Source organism: Triturus cristatus, chromosome 5_2 (genome assembly GCF_964204655.1).
Source record: "Triturus cristatus chromosome 5_2, aTriCri1.1, whole genome shotgun sequence".
NCBI classification, from domain to species: domain Eukaryota; kingdom Metazoa; phylum Chordata; class Amphibia; order Caudata; family Salamandridae; genus Triturus; species Triturus cristatus.
Genome location: NC_140588.1, coordinates 104579550 through 104598200, shown reverse-complemented (window position 1 = coordinate 104598200; position 18651 = coordinate 104579550). Strand labels below are relative to the sequence as shown.

General features: G+C 43.5%; 1 protein-coding gene across 7 annotated transcripts in view; it reads right to left on the bottom strand.

The window, feature by feature from the left end:
* The window catches only part of RELCH (RAB11 binding and LisH domain, coiled-coil and HEAT repeat containing), a 760620-nt gene that overhangs the window by 539788 nt on the left and 202181 nt on the right, over nucleotides 1-18651 (bottom strand). For all 7 annotated transcript variants that reach the window (XM_085606887.1, XM_085606888.1, XM_085606890.1 and 4 more), the window contains one exon: nucleotides 955-1152. In XM_085606887.1, coding sequence (XP_085463013.1) covers nucleotides 955-1152 — 198 coding nt within the window. The remainder of the gene's footprint in view (nucleotides 1-954; nucleotides 1153-18651) is intronic.

The window sequence follows — 18651 nt, the reverse complement described above, 5'->3', positions numbered from 1 at the left end:
CTCTTGAACCCTTTAGGATTCTTTTTCATTCCTGCTTTCTCCCTTTGTAACTATTTTCCTATCTTTCTCTTCCTTCTCCTTTCTGCCTTTGTCTCTCTTGCTTTGGAACAAAGTCTAATGACGAGAAAATAAATTAACATCCAGACAAAAAACGGTGCTGCTGACCATCTCCTACAAGCCCAGTCAGAAATTTAGCACGGTCTGCTTTCAAAGACTACGGCAGATATAATGTTAGCCAACTACCTCAAATAGGCAGCCCTACATGGATAATGCCAAAATTTATAGTGTCACTATAGACAGGGAGGACGAATTCCAGACTTTGGATGGTTATTTCATACTATGACCTGGAATGAACATCATGCCCATCAAGGCCCTAGTAAGCAATAGCCAAGCTATCTTAGCAAGCAACTTAAATGATTGAACTAGGAATGTCTTGTGGTCTGCATTTATTTCAGTGATACTGTGGCATCTATTTTGTAAAACATTAACTATCATTTTAGTACATTATTCTATAATTTGTATTGATTGTGGAAGTCAGTTGGAAAAATCATTTAACTGTAATTTTCTTTTTAATATAAAATATTTTTAAGGTAAGTGCCACAATTGCAAGTTGATTTTGACTTGGCAAAGTCTAAAATAGAATGCATTTCCTTAGAGCACGCAGAGCGTTTATCTGATGCTAACAGGCACATGCAAATTTTGTAAGTTGGAAGAAGAGTGCTAATTGTTTTGAGATGTTCCAAAAGTTATATAAGTCTGGCAGGAAGCAGCAATTTTAGTAGGAAAGGATGATTAACATTCAACTGCTCCACTAGTGAACTCATCAGGGATCAAATAAAAATTGCAGAGAAACACAACATACAGGAATGTTAATTCTTACAAGCTTTGTAGTGATGATATGTGTTAACTCCTGCCTTGATAATTAGATGATATAAGTAGCTACAGGTATCTCACCGCAATGGTCTGAGGCTCATCAATCGAAGCATCGCTGTCCTTTCTTGGCCTCGGATCCAAAGCATTCTCTTCAACACCAACGCCGACATCCACCATATCTTTCAAGGTAACCTGGTGGTTTCCGTAGTCACGATACAACTGTAGCACGTCTGGGGGTTTTGGAATGTTCAAACCAACATCGTCCCACAATTCGAAATCCTTTAAGAAGCAAGAAAACTAATCACTAGCAACCACGGTGTGATCAGAATCTATCACACACCCTTTTAAAATCAGGTCAAAATAACTGCATTGATCAAGGGATTCATCAGTGTTGTACGACAATCCTTGGAGAAAGTGAATATTGAGAAAGAAGCAGAGAAGGGCAAATACCCACAATAAGACGTTTAAAAAGCAAGACCAGAACACTGTCCCCTGCGAAATCACATGACAAAGCAACAATGGTGCACATGATGTCTGCAAAAGATTACTAAATTACAATATCCTCGACCCTGTGATCGTCAGTAGTAAAGCAATAAAATCTGTAGTTTTTGCCTAAATGCGTGCTGCAATAACAAGGCCTTATCTGGGGCTTCATAGAGCCCATGCAACCTTAAGCTGGGTTTCTAGCAGCAAGAGAATGATCGAACAGTGGTGTTCACATGCTATGTATGATGATTTTTTTTTCTTCACAACTATGCAGACTTGTCTAAGTAATAGGGTGACAAATGTTTCAACAAAATATACTCTCATGAGCATATATCGCACTTGGTTGCAAAGTATCACCAAGTCAATTTTTTAGTTAGCAAAACATAGCTGGTAAATGTTAGTCTAAATTTATCAGCATCTGAGTGTAACAAACTTAATCAGTGATCGCTAACAGAGTAAGAATACTGTAACATTGGAAATGCACATATACATGACAGCAGGATAATAATGTCTTCTTCAAATGGGTATGTTCAAGAATGGGCTTCAATAAGCAATGTAAAAGTACAGACCACATAACGTACCCTAAAACTCTAAAAGGAGCCGGATGGACATTTTAAAATTTTAGCAGGCCGGTCCTCTAGTACACACTAACCCATTTATGCCTTTTATCATTTTGTCCATGGAGTGACTGTATCCAAAGTCTGAAAACCGACAGGTACATTCAGCCTTCACTCTTTGCAAGTACAAGGTTAAATGCACATATTAGATAAAGTGCTTTGAAGCAGCAGGCGGCCCTAAGTATTTTTGATTTTACAACTTTCGTATTCAGACGTTCTAAAATATTGTGTGCTCCCAAAAAGAAATTGCAATAAAACTTGTAATATTTAGCACTTAGGTCTTGCAAGCTACACTACATCAATCAATGTTACCAAAGCGCTGGATTGGAAGACAGACCCAGAGATGTAGGTTGAAGGTGAAACAAACATTAGGAAAAATGTATAATACACATGGGGGTGAGGGTCATTTAAGGACATAGAGTGAAATGACAAAATAGTGATTATACCAACCAGATAATAGATCACCATGAACATAACAGAGCAGTCCAAGCACTAATATATATATATATATATATATATATATATATATATATATATATATATATATATATATATTCACTGAAAAAAACCATAGGTTTCACACACGTTATAGTTAGGAATTAGCATTTAAAAAACCTTGCTAATTCAATGAAAAAACCATAGGTTTCACACATGTTATAGTTAGCTGGAAATTTTACTGATAAAAAACCAATGAAATTCCCCCGTTATAGTTACTGTAGGCAACTATAACTCACGCGACCGCAATCCTCTGCTGATGCGAATACTGTATTTAGACACTTATTTGCCCATGTCTTCTTCCATAAAATTTTAGCTATACATATTTTACAAATTTTTTTTTTTCATAAAGACACATATGTCATCACCAGAGGATTACGGTCGCGTGAGTTATAGTTGCCTACAGTAACTATAACGGGGGAATTTCATTGGTTTTTTATCAGTAAAATTTCCAGCTAACTATAACATGTGTGAAACCTATGGTTTTTTCATTGAATTAGCAAGGTTTTTTAAATGCTAATTCCTAACTATAACGTGTGTGAAACCTATGGTTTTTTTCAGTGAATTTGTACGGTTTTTTAAATGCTAAGTTACTTTACGCCATTCGTGGCGTGCACGCCCACTTAACGCAGTTCGTTCCGTGCGCGCACGGTGCGCTTCGCGCACCGCGCGCGCACAGTGAGCACGCGGTGCGCTTCGCGCACCGCGCGCCCACTTTACGCAGTTAGTGCCGTACACGCAAGGTGGGCACGCAGTGCGCTACGTGCACCGCGTGCCCACGTTACGCACCGTGCGCACATGGAGGGCATATTATGCGCTTCCTTGTGATAGGTAATCTGTTAAATTTAATTTGTAAGTGATGACAATAATATGCCATGCACAGAGAGTGTTTTTTTTTTTTTATTAAAATTTTTAGCGTAAGCGCACCGTACGCGTACGGTAAGCGTAATCGGCGAAATTTTCAAAAAATAAAAATTTACCGTTTTTGGCCTTGGGGGATCTTTGAGGACTCAACTAACATGGCTATGTGCATGGGCGCTGTCTAAACAGCCCCTTTATATGTTTTTTGCCTTTGTTTACAGCCCCCCCCCCTCAGAGTGCGAGAGAGAAAATGGCGGCCGCCGCTTCCTGGTTTCGGCCGATTCGAATGTTTACTAAGATCTAAGAGCCAATCAGAATTGCGCTCGCGCACGCCACCGTACGCGTACGGTAAGCGTACCGTAAGCTGGCTCAGATATATATATTGATTTAAAAGCTATTTTCTCAGAATCTACTGAACAGATTTACACCAAACCTACAAAAGGCACTTCCTTGACCTGAGGACTACCTCTCTGCCAAATTTCTAGTAATTCTGTTCAGCCGTTCGGGCTGTAGCCCTGTCTAAAGGTCCTATGGAAAAATGCATGGGAAAAACGCGTTTTGGGACCCCCCTTTTATCTCAGCCCCCGCTTGACGAATCCCCCCGAGACTTTCAGGGTAGGAGCGGAGCGTAGCGCCCCACCTATTTTGAGAAATTCGCGAGGATTCGTCGACCGGCGCCAAAGTTATTCAAAATAGAATGTTGCGGATTTCCTATGGAAACAGGGTCCTAACTATAACTACCTACTGGCGACCGCCAGTAGGTAATATATATATATATATATATATATATATATATATATATATTCACTGAAAAAACCATAGGTTTCAGGGGTGTTATAGTTAGCTGGACTTTTAACTTGTACAAAACCATTGAAATTCCCCCGTTATAGTTAGTTCAGCTAACTATAACTCGCGCGCCCGCAATGCACTGCTGATGACGTCACATATTACATCACTCATGACATGGTCAGTGACATCACTGATGACATCACTGATGACATCTCAAATGACATCACTGATGACATCACTGATGACATCATCCGGTGAATGTGTGTTTTTCTGAAAATTAAATATGTTTTATATATGTATATCTCAAGGTCGATGGAAGAATAAATGGGTATATAAGTGTCTAAATGGATGATTTGTTTTTGAAAAATTGATTGTGTAACTGACTGTTTAAGTGTATCATAGTGAATACATGGCTTAGTGAGTAATGTTTAAATATGTAAATATCTGTATCAGTCTCTCACTTTGTGTATAAGTGGCTGCATGGGTTGGTGAGTAGCTACATGGGTGTCTATATAGGTTATTAGTTGGTTTTTTGAGTATCAGTCTGAGTGTCTGCATGGTTCGGTGGAGGGTATTACGTGGGTCATAGTTGCATGAATGAGTGACTCACTGTTTGTATGTGTTGAAGACAGCATGTGTGCAGGACTGTATGGGTGGATGTGTGTGTGTATGGGTGTGTTAGTGAGTGAATGACTGTCTCAATAGTGTCTTTATGAGTAACTACATATGTTTTAAACTAGTATATGTGACTATTGGTGTATATAAGTGAGTATATGTGAGAGTGAGAGATTGAAAGAGTAGCTGTATGAATAAGTATGTGTTTCTATAAGTGATTGTTTAAAAGACACAGTGTGTGTAAGTTTCCGTAGAAGTAAGTGTGGTGGTGTGTGTATAACTGTATATGCAAGTAAATGTATGTTTGATTCTTTATTAGCATGAGTGACTATGTATGTGAGTAACTCTATGGATGAGTGGCATTGTGTAACAGGATATATAGGTGTATGAGTACATATGATGAGTGAGTACATGTATGAGTGACTGTATAGTACTGTTGGTGAATGAGTGGATGTGTATGTGGATCTTAGAATTACTGAAGAGGTTGTTGTAACTGGTATTGGTATGTCCATTGTTTTGAAAATTGTAGTCTCTATTTTTGAATGTGTGTATCAAAGGCTATATTAGGGTGAGAGGAGGTCTGCCACTCTATCACAAGGATGATGTCATCAGTGATGTCATGAGTGATGTCATTTGAGATGTCATCAGTGATGTCATGAGTGATGTCACTGACCATGTCATGAGTGATGTAATATGTGACGTCATCAGCAGTGCATTGCGGGCGCGCGAGTTATAGTTAGCTGAACTAACTATAACGGGGGAATTTCAATGGTTTTGTACAAGTGAAAAGTCCAGCTAACTATAACACCCCTGAAACCTATGGTTTTTTCAGTGAATTTCTGAGGTTTTTTAAATGCTAATTTCTAACTATGCCTACAGAGATAGGACATGTGAAGAAAGAAGAAAAAATGCACAGAAAGAAAAAAAAGAAGTGCAGAAAGAAGCAACAGAAGTCCTCAAAGACGAAGAAAAGTGCAGGAAGAAGGATAACGTGCAGAAAGAACAAAAAGAAGAGCAGAAAGAAGCCTTGTTGCAAAATCATCCTGTACCCTCAACTTTTTCAGACGGATACTGGTGGTAACTGAGTCTGACTAACCAGTCCTAGAGCCAGTGCTATGTTAAAAGACACTTAGAATACAGTGAAAACACCTACATACACTAGGGAACATTATGCGTTGGGGTCCCCCTGTGATTAGCATGACCTCCTCTGTAAGCCCCTAGTATATAATAGGGCAGGGGGGTTAAAACTACCTCTTAAAACAGGCCACAGGGCATTTTTGCACACGTTAACTCAGGCCCCGTCCCCTCCCTCCACCACTGTGTAAACACGCCCTGTGTCCGTTTTTAGTTGGGAGATTAAGTTCATTTGAATCCTGAGGGTCCCTAGGGTCCAACTAGCCCACTAGGTACCTCCAGTAAGTGCCACAGAGCTGCGTTGCAGAGAGGTGTAAAAAGTGGCACGGCCTGGACCACCTCTCTGCAATGCAGCTCAGTGGCGCTTACTGGAAGCACTTGGTGGGCTAGTTAGCCCCCAGGGGCCCTCAGTATTGAAGGGAAATTATATCCCCAATTTAAAACGTGCCATAGTGCATGTTTGCACACGTCACCTCAGGCCCCGTCCCCTCCAGAGAGTAAAATAAAAAGTATTACACATCCGGCAGTGGATGTGTGTTTTATTAATCGTGAGGGGGGTTTCTTGCATAGTTTTGGTCGAATTTTTGTCGAATCCCCTTTAAATGGCTTGGTGTGCATGTGTATTAAATGTGCCCGTCAATAGCTATCCATGTTTGTATAAACAAACCACTGTGTAAACGCGCCCTGTGGCTGTTCTAAGTTGAGAGATTAAGTCCCCTTGAATCCTAAGGGTCCCTAGGGTCAAACTAGACCACTAGGTACCTCCAGTAAGCGCCACAGAGCTGCGTTGCAGAGAGGTGTAAAAAGGGGCTTGGCCTCAGGACACCTGTCTGCAGCGCAGCTCCCTGGTGCATACTGGAGATGCCTGTTGGGCTAGTTGGCCCTCAGGGACCCTCAGTATTGAAGAGGAATTAATTCCCCAACTTACAACTCGCCAGGGGGCGCGTTTGCAGAGTGCTGCAAGGAGGGGGCGTCGCCTCCGGCACGATGCCAGTCTTTTATTTATTTTAATTTTTTAAGAAGGGGGGCTGTGTGGTTCCCCTTCTTATTCTAATTTATTGGCCCTGATGACCCCATCCCCCAGGGCCTGTCTCCTAATTATATTTTTTTGACCCCAATCCCCAGGGCCGGCCACTGTTTTTTATTATTTTTAAAAAATATATATTTATAGACACACCTAGGACATGCTGGACAAACCGTACGTACCTATCACCATGACGATTTGCGTGATATTCATTAAAAGGCGACTATGCATACAATGAATCCACGTGGAATGTATTTACACCACTAGTGAAGCTCTGACATGTCTGATGTCCTACCGTGCCTAATCCCGATAGACACCCTTGTCGTTTATTTATACAAACATGGGTAGCTATTGACGGGCACATTTAATACACATGCACACCAAGCCATTCAAATGGGATTCGACAAAAATTCGACCAAAACTACGCAAGAAACCCCCTCACGATTAATAAAACACACATCCACTGCCGGATGTGTAATACTTTTTATTTTACTCTCTGGAAAGGGGACGAACATCACTTGAGAGTCACAGCGCGCTCCTGGCAGAGCCCAATGCTGTGTTACACCCACCATTGCCTGCTGAGTGCTACACACCTCTGTGTTGTATTCCACTAGCTAGTGCATATGCTATGACACTCTCTAGCCCATGTGCACTGTAACACCACCCCGTGAATATGTCAGGCCACACTTGTCTTCGCACGGGTTATATTGCCCCATCTAACGTGCCTTCCTCGATGCCTATGTTATAACGCACAGTGCTATGCCATACATATTACAATCTGGGATCCATATCTTTGTCACAGTGCATATGCAACGTTACACTCCCCAGCACGTATTTTATATTACAACTTTAGAGACTAGTTAGGTTACACAACACTGCCCTGTGCATATCACACTCCAAGGCGCATATCGCATAGCACGCGCTAGTGCCTGTGCTATCTCGCGCTCTCCAATGAATCTGTCATTGCGCACAATGTATTGCATATTATATTTCACGCCCGGTTCATCTTATATCACACTTTTTGGTGCATAGTTTATACCATACACTATATCTAGTTTTCATTTTCAATCGTGCTCTCAGGACTATGTTCTATATAACACTGTGTTCACCTACCCTTTTCACGGGCATTACATTTTGCGATAGGGGGTGGAGGGTCAGGGGGTGTTTCTGCCAAGTGAGCCCGGAGTCACAGTCACAAACGTCCTCTTCTTCCTGACTAAAAGTGAGATTATGCTGCATACTTGTTCATATTTTAAGTAGTTTGCACAGACACACGTTTTAAAAACAATAAAGTTCCTAATACCCACCTTCTCTGAACAGTTAGCTTGCTGCCCCATCCCCCTCCTCCCTATCCTCTATTGTGTGAATCCATGGACTAGCCTCCTCCCTCCTGCCATGCATGGTCTGATGTGCTGCCACTGCCCTCAATTTAGTATGATGTACCAGTCCACTCCTCCTGCCCTCCATTGCCCAATTCTATGTCCCATCATTGACCTCCTGCTTAAACTCTGTGCTTAGCTTGCTGCCCCTATTCTCCTTCCCCCTGCTTTCCGATGTCTTTGTGCATGCCCCTGCTCCATCCTTTTTGCCCACCATGTTCCATGGACCTGCCACTCCTATCTACTCTGAGTGTTCTGTTGAGCTGCCACTCCCCTCCCACCTGCCTAGCATTGTCAGATAACTGTAACCTGTCCCTGCCACCTCCACCCTGCCTGTCCACATGCCATGCCCCTATCCTCGTCCTCCTGTCCACATGGTCCATTGTACTGCCACACCCTTCTGCCCTCCCTGGTCTGTTGTGCTGCAACTGCTCCTCCTGCCTGCCCCGTGCGGTCTGTTGTGAGGCCCCTTCCCCTGAACTTTCTTGTCTGTGCACAGGTCCTGACCCTCCCTTCTATCCTCCATCGTCCTTTGTGCATGCCCCTGCACCCTCCTTCTTGCCCATCATAGCCATTGTGCTGCCACTAACCCTCCCACTTGCCATGCATGGTCTTCTGTGCTGCCATGGCCCCTCCCACCTTCCCTGTGTGGTCAGTTAGCAGCCCCTGACCCCCTCCCACCTTCCCTCCATGGTCTGTGTGTATGCCATCACAGTCTCACTGTTGCTCTTCATGGTGTGTCTTGCTTCTAGTGCCCATCCTGCCTGACCTCCATGGCTATCTTGCTGCTCCTGCCCTGCCCCCTTTCCCCCAGCCCTCTGTTTACATGTGCAGACCCCTACTCCCTCCCTCCTGGCTTGTCTGTTCCATTGTAATGCCCCTGATCCGTCCCTCCTGCCCTTTATGGTCTGTTATGCTGCAGCTTTCTCTCCTGTCTGTCCATTATGGTCAGCTAGCTACCATTGCCTCTTGCCCCTCTGTTCTCTGTTGTCCATGTGCATGGTCCTGTCCCCTCCCTCTTGCTTTCTATGGATTGTTGTGCTGCACTCCCGTCCCGCATGCCCTGTGTGGTGTATTGTGCTGCTGCAAACCCTGATGCCTGCCCTGCAGGGTCAGTTTGGTGCACCTCTCCATGTCCCTCCTGTCCTCTGTTATCCAAGTCCATGTCCCTACCCCATTTCCTTCCATGATCCAATGTACCATACTTGCGAACATTTTGAACTTGGTAAGAGGGAGATTTTGAAAAAAAACTGGGGTATTGATTTTCCCCTTTGAGTTACATTGAAAAAGAGTAGATTGTAGACAGGAGACAGATCAAATAAAGCCCATTTGAGCTTAAAAACATTGGACGTTTCCTGGCTGAATCGGGTCTGTTGGCATGTATGGCTGTACTACCATTGCATCTTCCTTCTGCCCACAATGGTCTATTACATTGCCACAGCCTCTCTTGCAAGTCCTGTATTGTTGGTTTGTTGCCCCTGCCCCCCTTTCCACTGCCCTCCATAGTCTGTTGTGCTGCCACAGCCCTTCCTGCCTGCTCAGTGTGGTTAAATTGTTGCCTTTGCACCCTCCTACCTGCCTTCAATTTTCAGAGTCCGTGCCCCTGGCCTCTGCCTCTCAACAGTATCCTAATGAACAACTAGATTGCTAACATTCTATATTTATTACAAAAGTGTGGAACGCCTGACGTCATCTTGATGTAATCAAAACTGTAATACCTAGAGCATTTCCTTTAGAAATTACATATATGAGAGGGTCTTATTGGCATCAAAATTATGGTTCGTGCTCTAAAAGACTAAAATAAGGACATATTTTCTGAGTTTTCAAATAGCGACAAAGCACTTTTAAATTATTTGTTATCTTTATGTTTTTTTATCCAGTTGACCACTTGATTGAATGTTGCACTTAGGGGAGAGAATGTGGTGTTACTTCCAGAACTGCAGACTTTGCAACTGGGGACCAGGTTGGAGTTTCTGCTTCAGCTCGACATTCTGTGATTCTGGTCGAATCACTTAGTCTCCCCATGTCTACAACCAAAATGAATTTGTTCTTGTGTGATGTAACCAATGCTCATGTAAAGCACTCCAATACCTGACAAGTCTGCACTATATAACACTGCAAAAACACAAAATAATAAGTGTTTTGCACACTTCTGTCATTGGGCTATATTTGGGCTACATCTGGGTGATTTTGGGCTACATTTGGGCTCTTTTGTCTCCGGTGGCCAACTTGGGAGATTTATTTATTATGAAGTTTCCTAATTTCCTCATGTACTGCAGTCTCCTCAGTAGGAAATGCTTTCAGTTTTTTACTTTGATTCCATCATGAAGGTATTCAGATATGTCACACATTTGCCATAAATTCTGAATGTTAGCACTCTAGTTGCTCATTAGATAACTGTAGTAAAACTGCTGTTCACCATGGAAGTCTGCTCCTGGAATTAAAAGTGCATGTTTCAGTCTGCATGTCAGAATTTTTTACTGAAATAGAAGAGTATTTGAGAAGTCACTCAAAATGTGTCCTCATTTTCTTTCTTCAGCATTAATCATGATTTCTATGGCAAAATGAACCCCCTCATTGTGTTCCTTTTTAAATTAAATGTTTTAAGTGTTACCAGTTTATTCCAATCAAGATGGCTTCAGGTGTGCCATACTTTTGTCATAATGAAGACAGTAAGCGCTCTAGTTGTTTTTAAGAACACTCTGGGATATTCTGTCATTGGGCTATACTTGGGCTACATCTGGGTGATATTTGGGCTACATTTGGGCTCTTTTGTCTCTGGTGGCCATCTTGGGAGACTTATTTGTTATGAAGTTTCCTAATTTCCTCATTTACTGCAGTCTCCTCAGTAGGAAATACTTTCAGTTTTTTACTTTGATTCCATCAAGAAGGCATTCAGATGTGTCACACATTTGCCATAAATTCAGAATGTTAGCACTCTTTTTGCTCATTAGATCACTGTAGTAAAGCTATTGCTCACCAGGGAAAACTGCTGCTGGTATTGAAAGTGCATGTTTCAGTCTGCATGTCAGAATTTTTTAATGAAATAGAAGAGGATTTGAGAAGTCACTCAAAATGTGCCCTAATTTTTCTTTCTGCAGCACTAATCATACTTTTTATGGAAAAATAAACCCCCTCATTTTGTTCCTTTTTAAATTAAATGTTTTAAGAGTTACCACTTTAATCCAAGCAAGATGGCTTCAGGTGTGCCATACGTTTATCATAAGTAGGGCTGTTAGCGCTCTAGTTGTTCTTTGGAACACTCTGGGAAGCTGCAGTAGAACACAAAGGAATCAACTGACAGTCTCTGCCCTTGTTGGATGTACATGTTTTACTGAGAATGTCAGACTTCATTCTCACATGACTGAGAAAGATAATGTGAATTTACAGAAAATATGCTCTCAGTTTAGCTTATAGATCACCTTCCAAACCTCTGTGGGAAAAGCATGAGAAAATATTTTTCTCTCAATCATGATATCCCAGCAGAAGGCTTTTTCACATGGTGAAATCACCTTAGAACATACCACAATTCCTAAAATGAGTATGGTACCATCAGCAAATGATTTATAATGTAACTAAAGTCTTAAAACCTTCTATTAACTGCAATGCTTTTTAATGAGGTGCTATCATGTATATTGGTCCCAAGATGGCTGCCAACACTTCTTGGATGAAGTGCTGACAGCCAATCAGATCTCAGGATGAGATGTGTGGTTAGGCTCCGCCCACATATATATATGATTTTACTTTTGATTTTCTCAGGAACTACTTAACAGATTGACACCAGACCTGCAAAAGGCACTTCCCTGACCTGAGGACTACCTCTCTGCCAAATTTCAAGTAATTCTGTTCAGCCGTTCGGGCTGTACCTTGGACTAAAGGTCCCTATGGAAAAATGCATGGGGAAAACGTGTTTTGGGACGCCCCTTTTTTCTCAGCCCCCGCTTGACGAATCACCCCGAGACTTTCAGGGTAAGAGCGGAGCGGAGCGCCCCACCTATTTTGAAAATTTTGCAAGGATTCGTCTACCGGCGCCAAAGTTATTCCAAATAGAATGTTGCGGATTTCCTATGGAAACACGGTCCTGACTATAACTATCTACTGGCGACCGCCAGTAGATAATATATATATCTATCTATATATATATATATTTTCCAAAACATGCCCAGAATTGAAGACGCACTCCCCAGCAGCCAGGTTTCGAACCTTTTATTTGCAATTGAAGGCAGATTTTCACCTCGATTATTTCAGTCCTGCTACCAACACGTTTCGAAGCCTCGCGCTTCTTCTTCAAAGGTAACTCGTGAAAAAGCAGCATGACATGGCGAACGCAGTCCTCTGTGTGCTCATTATTTTATAGGCCTCCGGTGTGCTCTCCATCATGGTTTGTAACTCCCTTGCACACTGGGACATGTAGTTCAATTCCCAATTATTACCCTCCAGTGGGTTCTGCATTTTTCCGACAGTAAAGGACACAAAGATAAACCCTCCATTGGGCCTCGGAGCGAAACGCTGCCTTCATACTTTGAAGCGCTGCTGTGCCATATGTGGAAATGAAGCATTCCATTTCCCGAGGTCTCACATATTCCTTGAGTGGTGCGATCTTCCACGGCCGGAACCGCTGTGATTTATTGTTTTCAAAACATGCCCAGAATTGAAGACGCATTACCCAGCAGCCAGGTTTCAAACCTTTTATTTGCTATTGAAGGCAGATTTTCACCTCGATTATTTCAGTCCTGCTACCAACGCGTTTCAAAGCCTTGCGCTTCTTCTTCAAAGGTAACTCGTGAAAAAGCAGCATGACATGGCGAACGCAGTCCTCTGTGTGCGCATTATTTTATAGGCCTCCGGTGTGCCCTCCATCATGGTTTGTAACTCTCTTGCACACTGGGACATATGTAGTTCAATTCCCAATTATTACCCTCCAGTGGGTTCTGCATTTTTCCGACAGTATATATATATATATATCCCAACACTCCATCACTCCTCGGCATGAATACCATAGACTGAGGCGGACCACGATGTCGTGCTGCAGTATTTTTATTGCTTTACAGGTCTGAAGCGTTTCGGCTCGGGAAGAGCCTTGATCTTTATATTATCTACTGGCGGTCGCCAGTAGATAGTTATAGTTAGGACCGTGTTTCCATAGGAAATCTCAAAATTCTATTTTGAATAACTTTGGCGCCGGTTGACGAATCCTCGCAAAATTTTCAAAACTAATGGGGCGCTCCGTTCAGCTCCTACCCTGAAAGTCTCGGGGTGATTCGTCAAGCGGGGGCCGAGAAAAAAGTGGGGTCCCAAAACGCGTTTTCCCCATGCATTTTTCCATAGGACCTTTAGACACAGCTACAGCCCGAACGGCTGAACAGAATTACTTGAAATTTGGCAGCGAGGTAGCCATAAGGTCAAGGAAGTGCCTTTTGCAGGTCTGGTGTAAATCTGTTCAGTATTTCCTGAGACAATAGCATTTAAAAGCATATCAATATCTATACGCGCGCAGGGTGCGCACACCGTGCGCGCACCGTGCGAGTACCCTAACGTGCGCGAGCGTAATTCTGATTGGTGGTTTCATGTTAGTCAACGTTCGAATCGGTCGAAATCAGGAAGTGTCGGCCGCCATTTTGTTTGTTTTCAGTGCGAGAGTGAAAAAGGAAGGTGGCGAACGTGAAAAGGGGGCAGGGTAGAGAGTTCCTGACCCCCTAGCCTTTGTCAGGGGGTCCCTGAAGGACCCCGAAGGCAGACATTTTTTTTAAATCGCGGGGGTGCACGCACCGTGCGCGCACGGTGAAAAACCAAAAACCAAAAAAAAAAATGTGTTTTTTTTAAAAAAATCTCGGCGGTGAAAAAAAAAAAAAACGTAGTTTATTGTAAAATAAATATATAAAAAAAATAATAATACATAAATAAATTAGCATTTAAAAAACCGTACAAATTCACTGAAAAAACCATAGGTTTCACACACGTTATAGTTAGGAATTAGCATTTTAAAAACCTTGCAAATTCACTTAAAAAACCATAGGTTTCACACATGTTATAGTTAGGTGGATATTTCACTCGTAAAAAACCAATGAAATTCCCCCGTTATAGTTAGTTCAGATAACTATAACTCGCGCGACCGCCACTCTATCACAAGGATGATGTCATCAGTGATGTCATGAGTGATGCCACTGACCATGTCATGAGTGATGTAATATGTGACGTCATGAGCAGTGGATTGCGGGCGCGCGAGTTATAGTTATCTGAACTAACTATAACGGGGGAATTTCATTGTTTTTTTACGAGTGAAATATCCACCTAACTATAACATGTGTGAAACCTATGGTTTTTTAAGTGAATATATATATATATATAAATAAATATATATATATACACTAATAAAAAAAGAAGGTTACAGGGACGTTATAGTTAGGAATTGGCATTTTAAAAAAATCTTAGAAATTCACTAAAAAAACAATGGTTACAGTGATGTTATAGTTAGGCTCAGGTTCCACTCATACAAAACCAGAGAAATTCAGCAGTTATAGTTAGCTGAGCTAACTTTAATTGGTGCCTCCGCAATGCACTGCATGACATCACTGACATGGTCAGTGGCATCACTGATGACATCACTGACGGCATCTCAAATGACATCACTGATGACATCATTCAGTGACTAAGTGTTTTAAAAAAGTTTATGAGTGTTAAACACCCACTGATTTATAAATACACCTTGGTATATATTTTTGAGCGTCTGTATGGATCATTCAGTGGGTGTGTGACTGACTGTATAAATGAGTGATTATGTGTCTCAGTGAATGTATGAGTGAGTGACTAGGTTGTGTGATGTGTGTATCAGTCTGTCTGTTGGTGTTTAAGTGGCTGCATGGGTTGGTGAGTGGGAATGAATGACTGTATGGGTAACTGATTGGTAGTCTGAGTAGCTGAATGGGTGTATGAGTGTTTGTGTGAGTGGGCAAGGGTGTGTGTGACTGCCTGCATGGATGAGTGAGTGAGTCAGTCAGTCAGTGAGTCAGTGGCTGTATGGGTTAATGAGTGTGTCTGTGAAAGGCTGTATGGGTGAGTGTTGGAGTATATGAGTGACTGTGTGAGGGAGTATTTGTGAGAGTGGCTGTATGGGGGGGGGGGGGGGAGTGTGTGCTCGAGTCAGTGTTTCCGAAGACCACTTAGCAATCCCTCTGTGTGGGACTTATTGGAGATAACAGGAGGGGTAGTTGGCCCCCAAGTTCGTCCTTAGGGCCAACTACCCCTCCAATTACCTCTAGTACGTTCCACACAGCAGGATTGCGGAGACCTGATAGGAGGCCACACCCCCATTATCCACCACTTTGCAACTGCACCTCCTGGCACACTATTAATAGGTGGATGAAGTCCTCTTGGCTTTTGAGGGCCCTTGAGGGTCAACTAGCCCTCCTGTTACCTACAGTAAGACCCACACAGGTAGATTACTGAGAAGTCATCAGAGGCCACGCCCCCTTTCCCCACACAACAAAAGTGCCTCCTGGACCACTACTTGTTGGGAGAAGAACTGTAGTCCTGAGGCCTTCATGAGGCGGGGGACCTCAACCCCTCCACCAGCAATGCGCTGAGAGGCCTGTTTGCAGAGTGGTGGGGAAAGGAGGCGTGGCCTCTGACCACCTCTCAGCATTCCCACTGTGTGGGGCTTACTGGAGTTAACAGAAGGTCTTGTTGGCCCCTAAGGACCCTCAGCAGCAAAGGGGACTTCATCCACCTACAAGGAGCGTGTCAGGGAGGCGCATCTGCAGAGTAGTGGAGAAAGGGGGCAGGGTATTTGGAGTGTTGCTGGCTTTATTTTTTTTAGGCTTGGGGCCCCCTTCCCAGGACCATATTGGGCCCAGGAACCTCATACCCGGGGCCCGGCCTTTATTTTTTATTTTTATAACAACTGAAAGGGAGGGGGCCGAGCCTGTCAAGGCAGATTTCAGCCCCGATGATTCCCCACCCCCCCCCCACCCCCCCAAGACTAGGCCTTTATATATATATATTTTTAATAAGGGGAGAGGGGCCGCACAGCCTTTCTCCCCAGGCCGATTTCGACCCCCGGGACCCCATCCCCCGGGGGCCAGGCCTTTTCTTATTTTCTTTTTTTGTTCTTTGAAGGGGGGAGGCGGAAACAACTCCCCTCCTGGGCCATTTTCGGTCCCGGGGACCCGATCCCCAGGGCCAGGCCACTTCGCTGGGGACCGCGGAGGCTACCCCCAGCATTTCACACAGGGAGCTGCTGACATGCAGCTCCCTGTGTGTATAAGCAAAGTGTCCTCCGCTTTGAGCAGCTTGTCCAAAGCGGAGCACACTGTTTGCTATGGCATGGCAGGAGCGGTGCTCCCCGGGACTTTGCTGGAGCTGGCCCTGGGGGATGGCGGTCCCCAGGGCCATCTAGAGCTCCTGGAGGGGGCCATGCAGCCCCCCTCCTTTGTTCACATTTGCCCCAGGGAGGTGGTGCTCCAAGGGGCTGAGGGTTCTCAAGGGACCGCCTTCATTATTTGATTCGTTCCCCTGGGAGGTGGCGGTCCCCGGGGCTGTGTTGGGGACTGGGCCCCCCCACGCCTTACTATTTCATTTTAGCCCTAGGGGCTGTGTAGTGGGGCGCGTGGCCTCCCAGTATTTCTCATATTTAGCCCCAGGGAGGTGGCAGTCCCCAGGGCAGCGGGGGAGGTCTTAGGGCCTCCCGCATCATTTCATAGGTGCAGTTCTGCCCAGGGGAGGTGTCGGTCCCCGAGGGAGTGGGGGAGCCGCAAGGCTCTCCCATATCTTTTAATGTTACTGCATCGAGGAGGTGGCGGTCCCCGAGGATGCGGGAGTCGGCATTATTTTTTAAGTACTCCTGTTCCCAGGGGAGGTGTCAGTCCCCGGGGCAGTGGGAGAGCCACAAGTCTCTCCCACATATAATTAGATCACTGCCGCAGAGAGGTGGCGGTCCTGGGACTTTGAATAGCCCATAATGCCCCAGGGACCTGGCCTACCTGGGGGCCTATAGTAAACAAAGCGCTGGAGCCTGCACTTCATTTTTTAAAAACATTTTGACGCAGATTCGCGGATCCACCCGCGAGTCTGTGGCAAAATTAAAAAATCCTGGCAGAATCTCAAACCCCCCCCCACCATATCTGGAGGGGGATCAGGGTATTCATACCATGCTCCCTTTTCTTATTTCTTTATTTTTTTACTTTTTTTCTGGGATGCTGCTTCAAGCCCAGTCCCAAGATGGCTGCCAACACTTCCTGGTTGAAGTGTTGACAGCCAAACAAATTTCAGTAGGATTTGCGAGTCCACTGCAAGGACTCGCGTCCCCCGATATCTATATTTTTTTTAAAGATAGATGTCTCAAAAACTACTGAATGGATTTACACATAATCACAAAAAGCACGCTTTCTGGACCCAACATCTAGCTTTCTTCCAAATTTGCTGTAATTCCGTTGTTAAAAAATGAAAACATCCCCATAGACTTAACATGGGGAAAACGCATTTTGAGACCCCCCTTTTTTCTCGGCCCCTGCTTGATGGATCACACTGAAACTTTCAACACAACAGCTGACCAAAAAGGGGAAGTTTTGTGAAAATGTTGTGGAGATTCGTCAAGTAGGGCTAAAGTTATTGGCAAAACAAATAACGTTTTTCCTATGGAAACTTTGGTCCTAACTTTAACTACCTACAGGCAACCTCCAGTAAAAGGGAAATATATGTATATATCAATAATTGACTGAAGGAACAAAGTATATGAATTAAACAAGGCTGGTATTGGTAGGTGGTAATCAGAACGTCTGAAGGATGTGTGGAAACGTTTTTCAATTTCACACTAACTACAGGTTATTAAACTTTACGTAGAAGAATAGTCGTACCTTTCATGAAAATAAAAACAAATGTAATAAAAAAACAAAAAAAGAAGAAGAAGAAGAAGATCACCACACTGTGTACATCATTTGACTTGTACAAAACGTACCTATTCTGAAACTTAGGACACAAGTTAATGTATTTTTATTGTTCCTGTTGCCGACATACCTTAAAGCAATCTCTTCATCCAATATGCAGGACCTCAGTCGCTTAAAGAGCATCCACAGCAATGTCATTCCTCTTACACTACACTGCCCTAACTTCTACATCCGTCCCCCATAACTGTCCACAAATTCCCTTGACTACCAATCACATTTTGGTCCAGTCTAGTTTGGTACCTCAAATGGCTCTTGTCTCTAAGTAAAACAAGCCCACCTCAGGTTACTGAATAACAATAAGGCTAAGAAGCTACAATGCAATACAATCTCATTTATGTGTTTCTGGCTCTCAAACAAAGTCACCCACGTTTCCATTCTGGGAGGAAAATTTGGATAATCTGTAACTTTATTATTCATGTAGCAATAACATATGTCTT